The sequence below is a fragment of the Cyrtonyx montezumae genome, unplaced genomic scaffold (genome assembly GCF_038088225.1).
Source record: "Cyrtonyx montezumae isolate F1298 unplaced genomic scaffold, pur_monq_1.0 scaffold_5, whole genome shotgun sequence".
NCBI lineage: Eukaryota > Metazoa > Chordata > Aves > Galliformes > Odontophoridae > Cyrtonyx > Cyrtonyx montezumae.
In genome coordinates this window covers 11,727,664-11,746,027 of record NW_027072056.1, presented here as the reverse complement: position 1 = coordinate 11,746,027, position 18,364 = coordinate 11,727,664, and the positions used below count along the sequence as shown (strand labels likewise).

At 37.4% G+C, this 18,364-nt stretch overlaps 1 protein-coding gene across 2 annotated transcripts; it reads right to left on the bottom strand.

Moving 5' to 3' along the window:
• Nucleotides 1-781: 781 nt before the first annotated feature.
• On the bottom strand, nucleotides 782-16,815 carry CPB1 (carboxypeptidase B1). Of its 2 annotated transcripts, none has more exons than XM_065748596.1 (11): nucleotides 16,742-16,815; nucleotides 16,566-16,641; nucleotides 14,529-14,653; nucleotides 12,822-12,921; nucleotides 11,982-12,083; nucleotides 11,135-11,236; nucleotides 9,635-9,745; nucleotides 9,449-9,539; nucleotides 8,625-8,827; nucleotides 1,131-1,215; nucleotides 782-987 (listed from the first exon to the last, which is right to left on the bottom strand). In XM_065748596.1, the coding sequence occupies exons 1-11, from the start codon at nucleotides 16,810-16,812 to the stop codon at nucleotides 800-802; spliced, it is 1,254 nt and encodes a 417-aa protein (XP_065604668.1). In that variant the 5' UTR covers nucleotides 16,813-16,815; the 3' UTR covers nucleotides 782-799. The 2 variants fall into 2 exon arrangements, with proteins under 2 accessions (XP_065604668.1, XP_065604669.1); XM_065748597.1 differs by having other exon boundaries at nucleotides 16,566-16,658; nucleotides 16,742-16,814.
• Between the last annotated feature and the right edge of the window lie 1,549 nt (nucleotides 16,816-18,364).

The following is an 18,364-nucleotide window of genomic DNA, read 5'->3' as shown; positions in this document are numbered from 1 at the left end:
CATTTTAATCATTCAAGTAACCTTTATCTTAAGTTGCTTAAGCTTCTTGTGCAGATTACTGCAGAGATGAAACTGGTCAGCTCTCCCCAGGATGTGTCTGGTGTCCCATATCCATCTTTACTATTAATGCTTCATTTAACATGAGTCCTCTGTGCCATATTCATTACTGAGATAAGCATTTAATAGAGATTTCATCTCTTTTCTGGTAGATTCCAAGTTTCCTTTGTAATAAGGGTGGGTAAAGTCATTTTGTTGTGAGTTTTAAATGCATCATCTCACTTGAAAGGTAAATTAATCTCCTGGATCAGAGCACATGGTCTTCGTGACCTAACTGAGTTGCAGCAGGGAAGAATCTGGCCCACAGATGCTTTTAAAACAAAACATAAAGGTATCATCACACACTGCACTTTCTTTCCATTAAAACTTAGATTGCATCATAGATGATTACCCAGTGGAGAATAAATTTTCTAATTCTTTTTGCTAGTTGTAACTGTATTCATTTTCCTGATTTGCAGACTGCACTTACCAGCTCAGATGTAATGCATTCTCACTTTTTCTGGTTGCCACAAATGAATCTTAACAGCAGCTTGAAATAAGACATTAAAATTTCACTTACCTGTGAAAAGACTGTGAACATTGACCATGTATAGTTGTAGGGCAGTCTGAAGGCTTTCAGATTATTGACCTCTAATGAACTAAAAATATGGCTATGCATTAAGTAAAGCAAAAATAAAGAACTATTGAAAATACAGAGGGAGAGATCTTTGAATAAATCCTTTAATAGTTGCTATAATTTCCTTTAATACAAGTGATCGAGGACGTAATCAGCGATGTATTTAACGGCGAGCAGAGTTTCCTCACAGGTTGGCTTTATCTGAGACTCAGGCAGAAGAAATCCATAATTGCCCGTGTCACGGAGCTCAAAAGTGAAAGAGTACTTGATGCCTTGATCGTAAGCCCAGTCGTCAGAGCCTCCTGCAGCAGGGTCTGGAGAAGAAATAAAACATAACAGAAAAAGTGGAAATGTCAAGTCACAGAACCAGAAATACAGAACAAACAGTTAGAATAGGATATATAGTGAGTCAATTGTGAGATCCATTTCAGGTTGGTGTACTTAGGCTAGTACTTACAGATTGTTGTAGCTCCTGGGCCATATACATATTCAGTATTGTACAAACTGGACAGTTTTTGGGTTGCAGCACTAGCAATGGCGTTCTGTAGGGAAAGAGCAAACACAAATCCAGATTTCCAGAAGTATTCTGAGTGAATCTCAGCAAACAGAATGTAAACTGAAAAGCTGTGCTTGAGAAGGTATTTGTAAACAGTCGTCCACCTCTCAGAATGATTAGATGCCAGTAGTTTCCAGTCAGTAAAAAATGTAAACCTGTCAGTAAAAACCTTGTTCTCCAAGCTTCAGTGGTGCATAGTCCTGTATAAGTTGGGGCAATAGCAAACAGTATTTTCTACACTTAAAAGAAACCTGTACAAGACTTAAAATAAATAAGGAATCCCTGCAAAGAGTAATAACTTGGTACAGTAGATTGCAAACATAATGGCGTTTCTTTTCTTTCTGTTCATGCAGCTTATAAATTCGGAATAGCACCAGTGTAGTCAGCAGAGTTGGACCCTACTGGAAGTAGAAGCAGTCTTATAAATGTTAACAGACAAAAAAGACATAAATTACCTCAGAACCATATGTAGTCTCGTTAATTTCATTTCATTTCCTGTGCTCAGAGGGATTTGTTCATCTCCCACTGATTCCAGTGAGGCCTGGATCAGGCCCTTCAGTACTACCACGAAGCTTTGTATGTTTGCATTAAGGAAAATTACAGACTTTGGAATGTGTGGTTTTTCTACTTCTTCATTATACAGCATGTCAGTGACAAAACATGAAAACTATTACTAACAGATGATGAATGTGAACTATTTTTGAAAGCAGATGTTCAGTATAAGAATAAGCAGTGGGTTGCCTTATCTTTGTTTGTGGCCTACAGCTGAACAGCTCGCTATCCCAGGAATTTCCTCAAGCCCCTTCTTTCCCTATAGGTTATGCTCTGGCTTATTTCCCAGTGGAAGAGAGGTTGTAGAGTATTCTGTTTACCCTCATGATTTGAGTGTTTCTGTGAATTACTCAAAAAAGCATATTGGACCATGCGTTTTGAAATAGTTTAGAGAGAGCTTCTGCAAAACAGCATCAAAATATGTTTGCATTAATGCTGGTAACCTGCCACTGATCTGCAAGGGTTTTCCTGCTTGTAAGTGCTGCAGTGTGATTCAGAGCAGCAGGGGTCGCTGAGCTCTCTCTGGCATTTGCTAGCGAAACTACAGGGTTTTTTTTTCAGTTGTTTTTTTTTTTTTTTAAATAATATATACATTTAATCAGAAGCTGTGATTGAGTCAAATTTGTTAATTATTATTTTAATTCATTATTAAAAGTAAAATGATTATTCCTCTTTTCAAATATATGCAAAGAAGAAACAAAATTTGGAAAGATTAGTTTTATGCTACTTATGGGCCTGCTGTTTATTAATATTTGGTCTCTCTTCAGTGAACTGCACTGTAGAGACAACAGAACAGCGAAGCTGCTGTTAGGGAAGAGTGGGGCATACCTTTCTCTCTGCCAAATGACTGCTTCAAATCATACCAGAAACGGCAGAAGAAAAAGGATGTCAGGAAGTCTATTTACCCGGGGTGTATTTTGCTACTGACCAGGAAGTTATGAAAAGGATTTGTAGGAAGAGAAGTTGAGATTTCCAGCTGTAAAGAGACTGGAATCCAAATATACAACTTCCTCAAGTTCTGCAGCTTGGAGATTGATGTGGTATTTAAATGACCCTTTCCATTAACTGAGCAACATGACTGAGTATTTATGACTTCATCTTGAAATGAACATTTATCAAAAGGTTTGAAATCTGATTTTTTTTCTCTATTAAGTGACTCTTTCCCAGTTGCTTTCCTAATGGATTTACAGTACAACATCTGAAGGTCAAAACTAAACTTCAACTTCATAGGAACTAAAGTCACCTCTTTCTCATGGTATAAAAATGAGGAATAGTAAAAATGAAGTCAATGCTTCTGTGTCTAAGACAACATGTTTTTGAAAGGACTTGTGATATTTAGCTTCTGAAAAATAGTTTGGATTTTCGTGCCTGTATGCTATTTGGAATACAGCTGCCAGGAGAAGCTATCTCATTCACCTTAGAGGATACTCTTTGCTGCTGACTGATTTCCAGAATTTCTTTGTTTAACTGGCTTAACTCAATTGCTGTGGTTTCTTTGTTTGTTTTTAACTGTCAAGAATCTCTCTGTTGCGAGGAAAACTCTGCTTGGAGATATAGAAGCAGAGAAGCGAGTGGCGCCCTGAAGTCCTAGGAATAACTCCAAATCAGTACCTCGTAGCTGGGAGCAGAAATGGCTTTTCAGGTTCTGACTCACAGCTGAACTCGCAGAGCAGGTTATTTCAGCTGAAGGTGTATTCCCTGCACTAATCATCCATCTGCGTTTGCACAGCAATTACTAATACTTTGCCTAATCTTGTGTGTGGAGTGCACAGGCCAGTGAGACAGCACAGTTGTGTTCTCAGTTGTCATTATCTTACATAACTTACAACCTTTAAATCTATCTTTATTAGTGTTTAATGAAAGATATGTCTAACTGGCCTCTCCTTCTATCACATCTGGAGCTTTGAGCTAACAACATAATTTTCCAGGCGAAGCATCTTCTGCCTGTTAATAGATAATTCGGGGGTGGGGGGGGGCAGCTCCCTCATTTCATTCTTCCATCGTCAGGCCAGATTTACCAGCAAACCGTGGCTGTTTAGAAATACTTCAGGGATGTTGATTACACAGCAGCTGCATGCAGACAGCTCCCTTTGCCATCATAATCTGGAGGCACCTGTTCTCTGAGTGACTGGACCAGACTCTTCTCTCTCTGCACTGCAGATTGATTTGCCCAAGAATGAAAACCGTATTTTTCCTTCCACCTCTGTCTCATGTACTACTTAAGCTTCCTTTGTAATGAAAGTCTGAAGGGTGCTATTTGCAAAGTTGGCTGTAGCTAAGTGAAGCTGCACTTCCGAGGCTTCTTGTTTTGGCAGTAAAACCAGACTCCCCTCAGGAGTCCGTGGCTGATGTGTAATTTAGTGCACTGTTTTGTTGTTGCTCATGGTTAAGCATCTCCCCCAAGAGTCTGGGGAATCCAGCCAAGTGGAAGACTTCAGTATGATGCTCTTTTTCCTTTGCAAGCCAGTTTCTCTGAGGCAGTCTTACGGACTGCATAAGAAATTGATCCCTAGTGAGAGGGTTTCCAGTGTGACTGTGTTAAGGTGAATCTGCCCTGCAACTGTAGGAGACTTGACTTTGAGCCAGGCTCACGCATGAGCATCATCTGAACAAAGCTGCTACTGTAAGCATCCTTTTCAGAGTAGTGACACTGTCAGTACAGAGCAGATCTGTTTTGACAAACTCAGTGCAAGTGCTTCCAAATATTGCTTTTCTGGCTCCTTCCATTTGCTATGCTTCCCACTTTCTCTACCAAACATATGCTTGTAACAACAGTGCAAACAAAGGAGTTTGAAACAGTACAGATACTATAGTATAGATTGTGACTCCTCCCTGGTATGTCTGAGTCCTTTAGGAAAGTAGGATTTTTGTTCAAAAATTTGTAACTACAAGTATTCCTACACTTTAAAAACATTCTGGAATTAAATCAGGGATGAAGAGACTTTTCTCCTAGGCATCAGGTTAAATAATCAGAATAATAGTATTCACCAAGTTATGTAACATATTTGAAATTCATTCTTGCAGACTGCACGGAATCTACACCTATCTCTGCTTTCTACTTTGTTCTATTTTAAGGGCTCAAAAGGAAATGAAATGGTAGACCAACCCAACATAGCAGATGAATTTCAGTGAGCTCAAATAACAGAAGTGGAAATCTTGTATCTAGAAAATGATCTTCAGCAGTGAATTAATGCAATACTCCATGGCCTACCAAAGAAAAATAATAGAAATACACAAATCTAATATGCAGGCATGGATTTGGTGCTGAGTTTGTTCAGCTAAGAGATGGAATTGAGCTCTATCAGTTCAGAACCAACTCAAATACAAACAAAAATTGATAGAGCTAGATTTTAATTTGCTGAAAATGAGGAAAGCATGGGATGACCTAGAAGAAAAGTAAGGCCAAAATCTGAATCGATTAAAACTTATGGGTTGAACGATTTATGCAAAGTGTGATTAAATACAGAGGCCTTCATTGCAAGAAGACAAAAATATGAATAGTAAAACAAAGATAAAAGAATCTTTTTGGGGTGGGGAGAGATACTGGTCTTGCCAAGCACATTTTTTAATTGTGAAGAGCTAATGCTTCTGTTCTCCATAGGCGATGGATTCAAGTGTGTGTTCTGTGTGTAATGTAACTCTCTAGGGTATAGTAAATAATGAGCCAAGTGAGGATTATGAGGCAAGCAAAATGTGATCCACCAAAAAAGAGTACATTTTTGTTTTCAAGAGTCATCTCCAGAATATTGTGCAACTTCTGAGAAATTTCTGACCTAGATTTTCCTGTCTTGGGTGTTTTTATTTATTCATGTATTGTTTGGGTAACAGTGAAATTTCTGTGCAGCATTTTGGAAGTGAGAAAAATAAACAAATGAACTATCCCATCCTGAATACAGAGAGAAAAAATTGGGGATAATTCTTGTGTTCTGTGGGATTTAGTTCCTCTTGCCTCTGAGGAAAAGGATGGGGAGTTGTGAGAAGCAAGAGTTATACATGACTTTCATCTTCTGTCATACAAGCTAGTTCTGAGGTGGTTGAGGATAGCCCTAATCCCCCACTCAAACCAAGTTACGATAATTTGAGATTGCTATGATTAGCTATAGCAATGTAAGATGAAGCATAAAGGTTGCTGGAACTCCCAGAGTGCCCTGTTTTACCTGAGAAACCAAAACCAGAAGAGTTTTATGCCTTCTGTGATTTCTTGAGACTGTGAGCAAAAAAAGTCTTTCAAGCCCCAAGACACTGCTCTGTGTTCTTGCAGGAAAGGAAGGTACAAGCTTTCTCTTTCTTTTCTGCAGACCTACTGATTTCAATCTCAAGTTACTTAATTTTTGTACCTTTATGTATCTCAGACACTGGAATGTAGCACAGACCCCAGTGTATTTTGCTACCTTTAATTAAATATAATGGAACAAAATATTATTAATGATAAGCAGACCTGAAATTTTGTTTAACCACATGTCGAGCTGCTCACTGGAAGAGATAAGAAATTGCAGCTATATTTCCTTTAATTTATTAGATCTGTCAGAGTAAAAATAACATCCAAGATAAGATAATGGCACTATAAATTTTGTTTCATTCAAAAAGTGATTTATGGTCCTCTTATTTGTCCAAACAATTTCTATGAAAGGCTGAGATGCTAATTTTTCAGCATTTCTCCAAATTCTAGATCTAGACAAAACTTTTCATCACAGAATAATGACTGGCATAAGCCACAATGCCTCTTTTTGTAAGTGTATCATTTTAAGCAAATACAACTATTGATGGAAAATCTTAAATTTCTTTAGTTACGGCTCAAACGAATGTGCTTTAGTTATCTCAAGCAGCCTGAAAAGCCACACATTTGAACCTGACCCAGAGCCTGTGAAAGTCAGTCTTTCTATTGAATTCATTGGTGTTGGAGTGAATTGGGCCATTTCTGTGTAATTACCCCAGCTATAGGCAGTTTTGATTGGATGATGCTCTGAAAGAAGGATTTTTGGCAAGAAGTCTTCCCTTGTTAAAGTCAGATACTGCTCAAGTAGAACATCTCTGGGATCCTGCTGTCTTTTTGTTGGTCTCACCAGTAAAAGAAATATTTTCCCTTAATTAACACATGAAAACCACTCATCGGGTCACCTAGTCATTGGTGGTGAGGTTGTAATTGCTTTGTATTGGAAAATAATGGAACTCCCTCTGGGATCATTGTACCCAATTTAAAGTATGGGATAAAATGGCAGCGAAAAGACTAACCTATGAAGTGAAATCAAATAGGTGAAGAGAAGTATATAGATTGCATTCCTGAGCTATTTATTTCTTATTCTGAATGTTAATTGTAGACTTGTTCTCTGTGGCAGGAAAATAGGACTTCTGTTAATTAAAAGCTGGAGAAGCACAGTAAGAGAAATTCATTGAATTATGTTCTATATTGTAATATGGTTTTTATCGTTAAAATTTAATTTGACAAAAGAAAGTGAAAAACAAGAAAATCACTAGTTATTATTTCTGAAGACTGTTTAAATGGATAGGATTTACTGCATTTTTTTTTAATACTGGGCCACTGATGTAAACTTTCTCAGTGTAATACTGTGAGAAGCATGCTGGAGTTTTAGTTAAGTTTCACATTTGCTTTTAATTCCAAAAGCTGAGTGGAATGTCATGCAACTTTTTAGCACATGTGAACTTTGTGATCTTGACAATGAAGCAGCTCAAGAGCTTTGGGCTGTTTATTGCCTGAGACTAAACTGCAACGTGTGAAATGTGGAAAAAATGTGAAAACTGAAGATAAGAAATTACTATAGTTCCGCAGAATAATTAGAATCAAAGATTTCTGGAAAATAAATTAAGAAAGCAAAATTTTCATCTGGATTTCATCCTCTCTTTTAAGCTGTAAAGTATGCTGCAACAAAGTTCACTGTTGGCCCAGGTTCTTGTTTGTGCTTTGGAACTGTGACTTCTATTTGGGAGCACTCATAAATCTGTCAAGTTCCCCCAGCAGAGCAGCACACTTAGTGTTGTTGCCTTGGACTTTTGGCAGCATCCAGGAAAGAGAGGGAATCAAGATTTGTTTGTTTTGTTTAGCTCTGTTGTTTTCCCTGCCAACAGCTTCTAATTGCTAATATGCCAAAGAACTGAAGTAATTTTATTATTCATGATTGTTGATTCTTGGCCTTATGAAATGTTTACAACTTTTACGCACGCTTAATATTTAACTTTTTTTAAAAAATTCCAGACTGTTATTCAAGTGGTGTTAGGGTGTGTCCTTCATTTTGGATGAATAAAAGAGGAGTTGCCATTTAAGACATGACAATTACATTTATTATTGACAAAAACTGCCTCGTTTTCCTCAACCTGTATCATTCTCTTCGACAGGAGTCTCACCCCTTCAGTGAGAAGTAAGGTTCAGTAGGAATTGCTATTCAGGGTTCCTTATTTGCTGGTGCTGGTACCAATTCAGTCATTTCTGGGTAGTTATTACAATCTAGCAAGCTGTCAGCATAACTTACAGAGCATAATGTTTCTGTGTGATGTTCTGCAGCCCCACACACTGTAAACTCTTGCATCAGGAAGAAGGAGCTCACATGATGTAGTGAATTTCTCTATGGCATGTTTGGAAGGCAATCTTGACCTTGCAGCACATTCAGTGTGTATGAGGAATTAAGTAAGGCCTGCTCTGTGCCTGAACTATGTGGAAGCCATCACATTTTCTCTTGTTCTTGAGGTATTTTCAAAAAATTGGCAACATACACTCTTTACTGATTGTTAAAGAAGCTGTCTGAATTTAAATAGACCTAAATAGTGCTCTTTCATTATATCAAATACATCCTTTTCATTACATCAAAATGACAAAGAACTTGTGCTTACCAGTTCGCTGTAGTCCTTTGGATGTGTATAAGTGTACGAATAAGGGAACAGTAGCAGCTGGGAGTAGGAGTGAATAGTCAGGTATGCTTTGATTGTAGAAAGATGTTCACGAATAAAATCAGCCAAAGCCTTAGTTTCCTTTTCAGACTCAGGTGCGGAGCCACAGTAAGTGGAATCGCAGGGTCTCTTTGATGCCCCCAGTGCTTTGAAGGACAGAATATAATGTAAGAATGTAATCAGTAGTTAATATCACACTCCTAACAATCAACTTCCTTATTATTATGTGAATTTCGTAATAAGCCTTGGAAATCCTAGTGCCACACATGTACCATATCAGAAGATAGTACTTTATTGCACAGTTAAGACACTCCTAAATGTGCTCTGTAATTTTGTGCATGTTTGGAGGGACGTGAGTTTTTATGCAGAGTTCTATAGTATCTAAGTGATTTGGGATATTTGTTTCCTTACGTTAAAGTGCTCTCCTTGCACATGCCCCCATATCTGGATGCTTTCAGGAACCAGCAAAGAGGGTACCCCTCTGCAACAAGTGAAATCAACCAAAAGAAAAAATATTTTGACTGCTCTTCTGAACTCTGCTGTTCATAGAAGTAGCCATACTGATGACACCAGTAACTAAAATCTGTTTTTTGTTGGGTTTTTTTTTGGATGAATTCTGAACACAAGCTATTTCACAATGCTGTATTGGTGGTCTTCAATCAAAATCATGATGAGCCAACCGTAATGTAAGGGGAAAATCTGTAACTAAGTATTTTGGCTATTGCATTTCTGGGTGATTGCTGCAGATGCTATTACGAGACACTTACTGCACCAGCCAGCATTGAAATTCCTGTTGGGATCAGTACCAACGCAAATGCTGCCAGTGTTTTTAGAGCGTGTCTTTCTCCACATACGGTCCTAAAATAGAATGGTGAAGCTTATAGTAAAAGGAAGAAAAAGTTCTAACAGTTGACCTAGCCAGCAATATTTCTGAGAAAGAGGGATGTACTTACATTTGTCCAAGTGTAAATGTAACCATCAATATTAACAACTGGCAAGACATAGAAGTCCAGGCTGTTGAGAAGTTTGGTCATGGTACTATCTGTTCCGTAGGTCTCAACAGCCTAATCAGAGAAAAGCAGAAAGAGCTGATGATGCCTTTATAGAATGGAAACATCTCCAGCATATATTTGAGAGCCTGGATCTAGATAAGGAATTACTGAATGTGAAAAGTGAAGTCATCCAGGTCACTGCGCCACATGAGTTGGTAGCTCTGATGTTATATATGCTCAGAAGATTTACAGTGACTGAAAGCATGCTGCTAGTCATTTTTTTCTGGTAGATAAATTATATTTAAACCAATGTAGATTATGAACAGGATGATGAAAGAAAGATTTCCATCTACTATCTCCTCACTGAATGGTAGAAGAAAGTTCTGCTTCATATACTCTCCCTATATCGTCACCACTTGTTTTTAGATCAAATTGCTAATAAATTTTGAATGTTATTTTTTTTTAATATCTTTTGTGCAGATAAATTTCATCAATAACCAAAACTCTAGAGAATGTTTCCAGTCATAATGCTTTGGGTGCACATATTCATAGAGAGGTGGATTTTTCCATGCATTTTTCCAGCTAGTACATCATAAGAACTCCTGCCATAAACCTACATATCCCATCTCTTCATGACCTACCCCTTTGTATGCTTGTTCAGAGGTTTAAATCAGACTTGAATGAGCGTCCAATTATAACTGAAATTTGCTCTAAAGGCCTGGTTGGATCCTTGTTTCCTTTATTTTCAAAGATAACACATCTTATTCACAACATAGGGAGCAATGCAGCAGAGAAAGGCATCTACTGTCCTGCGAGTAGAACAGGCTGGAGGTGGAATCTGGAAAAGCAATTTTAGGTCACTAGAACTTACCTTTTTCCTGTGTTTTTTGTTTGTTTATTTCTTTAGTTGGTTTTTTCCCCTTCTTTCTTTGCAGATACAAATAATTATCTACTTTGTTTTTCCTCTAGTTTCTGACTTCTACATTTAGAAGCAATCCCAGCTGAACCACCGATGACTCTCAGAGGACTGCACTTTAAAATTGTTTCTACCTATCCACACTCGCATCCACTGAGCAGAGCCACTGCTGGTGTCAGGTACATCCATGAATTAAATGATCAGACAGTGAAAATGACAGCCATAGTGACGTGAATTGCTGAGAGAAAAATGGTAGCGCATACTGTCTGCAGCCTTATTGGGAGATAATGAAATAACATTCCCTTTGACTCCAATGAGATGTCACTTTCAATTTCCACTGTTCCTTACACAAAACCGCATGGCTGTCTGAGAAGATAAAGGTTATACTTACCACCAATGCCTCTGCAAGCATATGTCATACACATGCTTAGGTTGTCTTAAGCTACTCAAAGATTACAGGGCAGCCATTAATATCTAGGGTAAGTGGTTAAAAGAAAAGTAATTGCATTTTGTAAAAAAATGTTTTGATCATTACGCTTACTGACTTCTTTCACAAACCACTGGCAGAAAGCAGGGGAGATCCATTCTCTTGCATGGAAACCACAGTCCATGAAGATGGCCTTCTTATTCGTACCACTTTTTCCCAGCTACAAAAACAAACAAAAAACCAAACCCAAGTCCCAAATGAACCAGTTTTTATGCAGAATATGTCTATCAGCTTGTTGACCTAAAGAGTAAAATTTCATAAATATAACATTCTCTGATTAAATGGAAAACTAGGGAGTGCTGTCAGCTGTAGTTGACAATGATATTCAAGCTAAAACCTTATAATCTTAATAATTTTATTTTTATTAACATAGGTAACTCCTTCCCCCACAATAATAGATTGTTCTCTCCTGTTGATATATTTATACACTATGGTATTTCTAGTACTTAGCTTTGTTTCAGTGGGTGATGGATGCTTATGCAATTTTAGGCAAATAACCTCTATCCTCTCACCTTTATTTATTAATGGTATCTTATTTACTTATCAGAGTTATTAAAAACAACTATATCTAATGAAGAAACAAACATGTTGCCTTTTGCTAGAGAGTCTGATGTTTATAGATTCTTTTAGAGTAAACATGCTTACAGAAGGAGAGAATATAAAGGTAGATGATAATACATGTGGCTCACAGGATTGTTGTTAAATTTATGCCTGAACTTCTAATAATTTATTATGCCCCTTAAATCTTAAGGTAAGAAAAGTCATAGAATAAGTAGTGCAAAAAATCCATTTGGTTTCTTCCAAAATGTGTATTAATATCTTGCATCATCATTCAGTAGATATCATAAACTTACGGAGGTTAATAGCGGAAAAATAGTCTTGCACAAATGAATCCCTGCACTTACTTTGAGAAGGTACAGTGGCCGTCCTTCATATGTTTCCCCAATTACACTGCGAGAGACAAGGCTTGGGTTCTGAGCAGCAATGTCAGCAGTCCAAGCAGCTATCTGTTTAATAAGGAGAATAAATATGTTGATGTGTCTGTCCTCAGGTCCAGAGAAACTTATTCACTGCTTTCAAACCAGAAAGGTCCTTTTGAGAACTGAACCAATTTAATACCACTGATAGATTTAGAAGAACTTTTAACTCTTTCTTGTACTTGAGCTATATCTCTAATCCTAGTTTTTTTTTTTTTGTTTTTTTTTTTCCAGTGGTAGTGCAGACTGGAAACTGTTGCTGAACTAAGATATTCTGATATGAATTCATCTAAAATTTCCAATCATTGAAGCTGGTGGGTCAAGAAACTTTTTGAATGCTAATCTTACATAGGACTTAGAGATTATGATTTTGTCATCCTTTTAATTCTCTTAACAAAATAAAACTTTTTTCCTGTCATAATAAGTAGATTGAATGCCTTAAATCTTCTACATGTTGATATGCTTTTCAGATTCATAGCTCTTTTCTTTATTATTCTTGAACTATTTACAGAAGCACTGGGCAGGGATTTGTGGGAACAGTCCACCAAAGTCAAATACAAAAGAAAGAAATATGTGCAGGCAGATGGGTTATGCAGATTATCTCTGTAATGAATCACAAAGAAGGGAGAGATTTTGGAGAGGGGGTTATCATATTAACGGATGGTACACGGGAGGAGAAGGGAAGATTGATAGAAGAATATCAGAAGCCTTTTTCACTATGGAGGCTAAGACATCAAGCTGATAAAGTGGAAAATTTCTGGACTTTACCTGTTCCCAGGTGTTGTATTTTTCATAGCTGTGACCAGTGCTACGAACTTTGCTGTCAAACTGAGTATGCAGTGCAGTCTGCAGGTTGTCAATCAGAACTCTGCAGTAAGACACCATGAAAAAAGGAAAGAAACGTGCAATTTAGTAGCAGAAAATCAAGCACCAGGTGGATATCTTCAGAATTGCACTAAGGCCATGTTGATTGTGAAGAGAAATGTGGGGGACTGGTTTATGCATTTGAAAATAATAATGTCATGTTCCAGTTTCAGTCTCCTTTCTGCCTTTGCTGACAGAATGATCACAAAGCAATAGCTTCTAAACTTGCACCCGCCCACTTTACTCCTGTAGTAGCAAACCTCTGGAGTGTCAAGAGTTTGGTTTAGGAAGAATGGTAATGCTGAAATAGGGTCCATATAAAATATAAGTTCTTTATCCAAGAGCAACTCTCCTTTGCCTTGGACTGACCTTGTGATGTCAGATTGCCTCTTCCTCAAAAGGAAAAGGGCATTCTCTTGAACTGGTGATGCTGAAGGACTGCAGAATTATACTGCAGTAACATAACACCATCCTGTTGTCAAGGATCTCTAACAACCTAGAGATGTTTGCATGATTAAATTCTTTATCAAACCAAGCTTCCAAAATTTAGTTGCAGTTTGCAGATGGCAAGATCCATCCATCCAATCTGCTTTACTGCTTGTGAGAAGAGCTATTAAAATAGCAGCACATCATGGCATACAGAGAAAACCACCCTGATATCCTGTCTGCATTGGCTCAATCTCTCCTGTTCATTATTCCCTGGGGCTGACAGAAAGGCACTGCTCATCATCAACCATGGTCTTGAGGACCTTCTACTTACACTTCAACCTTGGCTATAAAAAACTATGAAGTTTCCTTGTTTTTTCCAGTGCTTGTCTTAACATCCTTACAAATTCTCACTTGTTTGGGATATGTCCTCGATCATTTGGGTAGAAGAGCAGGAGGCCACTTTGTGAGGCACCACCAGCCTCCAGAACAAACAGTGCAAATGACCATGTTGACGTGATGTCGTGGCACTGCAGCTCCACTTCAAAAGAATTTTAACCACTTGGGTTGTCACAAGGACACACCACTGAAGTTTGTCAGGGACATCTTCCAGACATTATGGCCTTTGTTGCAATCAAAAGCTTTGTGTGTGGACCTGAGGGTGTTCATAAATATCGTAGGAAAAACTAGCATGTGTAACTCCTCCTTTGCCAGAGAAGAAATTCCAATGAAACTGGATGCCTGAGCTATGTCTGGGCTGAAGCACTACTGAGAACAATCTCTTTTAGGATGTTTTTAACTCGGTTCCCACCATGGCATCAAAAGAGTGCTTAGCTAACGTGGGGATGGCAAGTTCAGGGAGAGATTATCACTAGATTTAGCAGATCATAACAGCTATGTTTCACAAGAAGTCCAAAAAAGGAGTTTGATCTGGTAGAAACAAATCTGAGTGACAAAAACTCTGAATTAAGTCATGGGAGTTTGATCAAGTACAACTGAGTTTTGTGTCTGCATTTATATATACACTACACATTGAAAAAGCCTGCTAATCAAGCAGGGCCAAGGAGGATTCAATGGAGGATGTGTGACAGGAAGATAAGTTAATCAACATTGAAAGTATTCAACATGTTTTCTCCAATATTCAGTCGCCTCCTTCTCAAAATACAATACCGAGAACAAACTTACTTATAATCCACTTTGTTTTCTTTCAAGAGATGTTCAACCTCCAAAGCCTTGTCAGCTTCAACTCGGAAATCAACTTGCATTTTTGGCTTTACCAATTTGACGTAGTCTGGCTGCCAAAAGTCAACCTGAAAGAAGGCCAAATGAAGATATGAACAAATACATACGTACCTATGACTGTGAGGTTTTAGAGAGTGTATGTATGATATAGTGATGCTGATTGTGATTAATACAACAGATTTCATTCCTATGTTACACTGAACTGACCTTGCTTGCCAGAAAAATAGACTGAAGTTTTAAATAGAATTCAATGAAGGTGATATTATTAGACCTTCGAACTTATATAGAAGATTTCTGGAGATGACAGTGACAGTTTAACAAATGCCAAGCATCAACTCAGTTTTTGAGTAAATTTAATTTTTTACTTATTAGATTACTTAACAGGGACTGCACTGGTCTTGCACAGTGCTAAAATCAATACTTGGTATTTTTTCTTTTCAAAATTGAAGAAGGAAAAAGATGAATATCACCCTAAATCAAATGATAGGTAGCCCTTATATCCATTAAAATATTCTGAACTTCATTTAAAGGAATCTGGTATAAAATAGATGTAAAAGAGTTTTGGAACATATGGAATATTGTCTGCTCTGAGTGTTCTGTACAATTATTACAGCATCTGAATGCATATAGATTTGTGAGCACTTTGCAAAATTTGTAACTCTCTTTACAACTTCTTTCATTCTTTGTACACGTTTTATTGGAGGTTTTTGCCTATCGCCATTAAAGAGAAATGTTCTCCCAACTATAGCAAGGTACGAACATACTTTACATACATCAGCTGCAAAGAACTGCTGCCGTTGTGTCTTTAAGACTCATTTTGCTGCAGTTTCTAGGAGGAGTCTGTGTCTTCAGAAGATACTGTTTAACTCATAATGGACAAATGATAGTGCAATTACTACTTCACATATTTTTTCTGAAGTCAGCTTTAAAGTCTCTTTTGGATTCAGAGTCCAAAAGATTTAGAGTAGATTAAAGGTCAATGTAAACAAAGCTGTTTTACCAGTCTAATGCCTTTTCAGCCTTTCATGTCTGGAACATAAAGGACATTGGGGCTGGTGGAGATATTCACAAATGATGTATCTTCAAGTGAGATGGCTGTTCAGTGTATACCGCTACCACATAAGTCCTGACAGATTGCTTTGTATAACAACAGTAGTTTAGAGATCTTTTCTTTACTTTAAAGAAAACAAGCAAATCCCTCATACTGCAGGCTTAGAGGCAAACTTGTTATATTCATTTTCATAGAACTAGCAGCAACATACCACTAGTATATTCTTCTGTAGAATACAATACTGTTTCAGCATACTGTACTACCCTGCTGCTACTACTTCTCCACATCTGCACTTCATTAAAAATACCATCCTTTTATCCTACAGATAATGGTGTCTTCTTCACCAACAGCTATTTTACAACATCAAAGCTGAAGAGAAATATTGAAAACACATTTGCTGTCCTTATTGTTTTTTCTCATGTCACTATGTCATCATCTATCTACTTCAAGGTCAGTAAGAATCATGCAGCTTGACTGGAGAAAGAAAATTTTAAAGGAAAGTCAGAGACAAAAGGTGACATGAGAGGCTAAGAGGCCAAAACAAAGTTCAGTTTGTTATGAATACAATTTTTTAGCTTTATTATTATTTAGATTTTTTTTAGATTCTTGAAGGCACCCCACAATGAATTTATAATTTCAAAGTAACTTAATTAATAAATTGTGGTGGGCACTCTCACACTCAAGCTGAGGTATCTGGACTTTTCAGGTAGGCATTAGATTGTATTTGCATAATTCCAGCTTTATCACCTTGTCCTCTTCCTTCTGAAGAAGTGCTCCTGATGAGTTGGCTGGAATCAGGATTAGGTGTTTAATTTAGTAACTTGTTTTCATTTTGTTGTTTTTTGGTTTTGGTTGCGATACATTAGTTGAGGAAATGGAGAAATATATTCCCTTTGGATTCAATAAAGTTCCTTCCCCAAGTTCTTTACCTGCATTTTACTGGCAAGGGAATGGATGATTTCCACCTGCTCATCGTTCTGTGGAATCACACGGAACACCTTGTGGCTGAAAGGAGAGAGAAACTGGGTTTTAAAAAGATAAGTCAACTAAAAGACTTATGCTCACGAAGAAACCGTGAAAACATAAACCCGATGTCTGTACATACCCATCAAAAGCAAGATCTTGCAGGTGAGCAGAAGCAACTGCAGCACCTATGAGAACTAAGAAAGCCCACATTGTTTTAGAGAAGTAAACAGGTGTTCAGTTCTTCTGGGCTGCTTTTATAATCTCTTCTGTCCTTTTTTTAAAATCAAATATACATGAAAACAACCCACTGATCAGCTGACAGGTTATCCCTTTGGCCTTGTTTGGTTTGCATATTATTTATAATGTGTATTTTACTCCTCACCTGTGAAAACATTTGAAAGTCTCAAAGGTGGTAGTAGCGATAGGTTCTGAGGAATTTTGCTGCTAGAACTGGATGAACTTGTTATGTGAGAAACTGAATTTAATCCATTTTGTTCTTTTCTAGTGTTGTTTTTTTTTGTGTGTGTGAATTTTGATGAAAAGTGTAATTACTTTCTCCAATTGTTTGGTTGCTGGATTAAAAACTTCAAAATACTTAATTGTCACCTTATATGATGGCTGATGACTATTGTGTTGCTGCAGGGTGACCAGTCTTCTTAAACACACAGCATTGTCTCTTTTCCTGAACGGGCTGTGGCTGACTGTGACAGAGTCAAAGAGCCTGAAGAGGTAACAGTTTGGATGTATGAGTTATCAATCTTTTCCCAGTAGGGAGGAAAGGTACTGAACTTGTTCATTGCTCAGTTGTCTCACTTGAAGGAAATCAGATGTCTGCAGAACTGAAGGTGCAGAAATTTCTAGTTGCAGTGGAGTTGTACATATTCTTCACATAACATATTCACAGATTCGTTTGTTCTATTTATACCATATGAAAATCAGAGGTCAAATTAATTCTCTTGTGGGAATTAACTATAGGCCAAGAGGTTCAAATGACACATAGTCATACAAATACATTTTCATTTTTGTCTTCCATGTTGTTCTTAAACTATCTGAGAATAGCACTCTCGCATCACTGTGCTTGCATCTGTTTAGTTTTCATTAACAAGTTGTAGGCATTCAATGTTACATGACTTGTCTACTTATGCTGCATCCTGAGGTGACTGATGCTTTTGACAGGGAGCTGGTAAATGAATCAGTTTATAAATATATAAAGAATGGAATGTATGAGCTCAGTTCTGTTTTCTGTTAAGCCCAAGTGACCTGACAGATTCCAGGATTTCAGACACAGATCATCTTCAAGATGTTCTTTTACTCCATGTCTGCTATCTTGCAGAAATCTGCATATATGAATATCATATATGTGTGAAAATGTATCTGAAAATTGAATGCATTCACCTTGGAGTAAAAAGAATAGTGAGAATTTCAGAGTGCAGGTAGTTGTATAGCTGATGACTATCTTAAGAAAAAATGTGGCAATAGATACTGCACTTAACATTTTTAGAGAGGATCTCTGGAGACAGCTCAGTAAAACTGCAGCAGACTTATATAGGCAATGCCCTAGAAATACACTTCAAAAATCTGTGTACCTAGTATGCAGCAGTTTTACTTAACAATGTGACTAATGATGAATATGCTTTTAAAAGGATGCTCCAAAACTGAGTCTACTTATTCAAAAGTTGTGTTTGCCAAATCATTCCGTTTGAACTTACTTCACAATTAATGACCTAATTTGTAGCACTGTGGGTACTTGCCCTGCAATATT

Bases quoted from the DNA above. Each gene is read 5' to 3' on its own strand.
- CPB1 (XM_065748596.1), bottom strand. From the start codon at position 16,812: ATGTGGGCTTTCTTAGTTCTCATAGGTGCTGCAGTTGCTTCTGCTCAC. The intron at 12,084-12,821 runs GTAAAGTCCAGA...CTTATTAAACAG, and splicing joins AATACAACACCTGGGAACAG to ATAGCTGCTTGGACTGCTGA. The intron at 1,216-8,624 runs GTAAGCACAAGT...CTTTCCCTACAG, and splicing joins CAAAGGACTACAGCGAACTG to AACGCCATTGCTAGTGCTGC.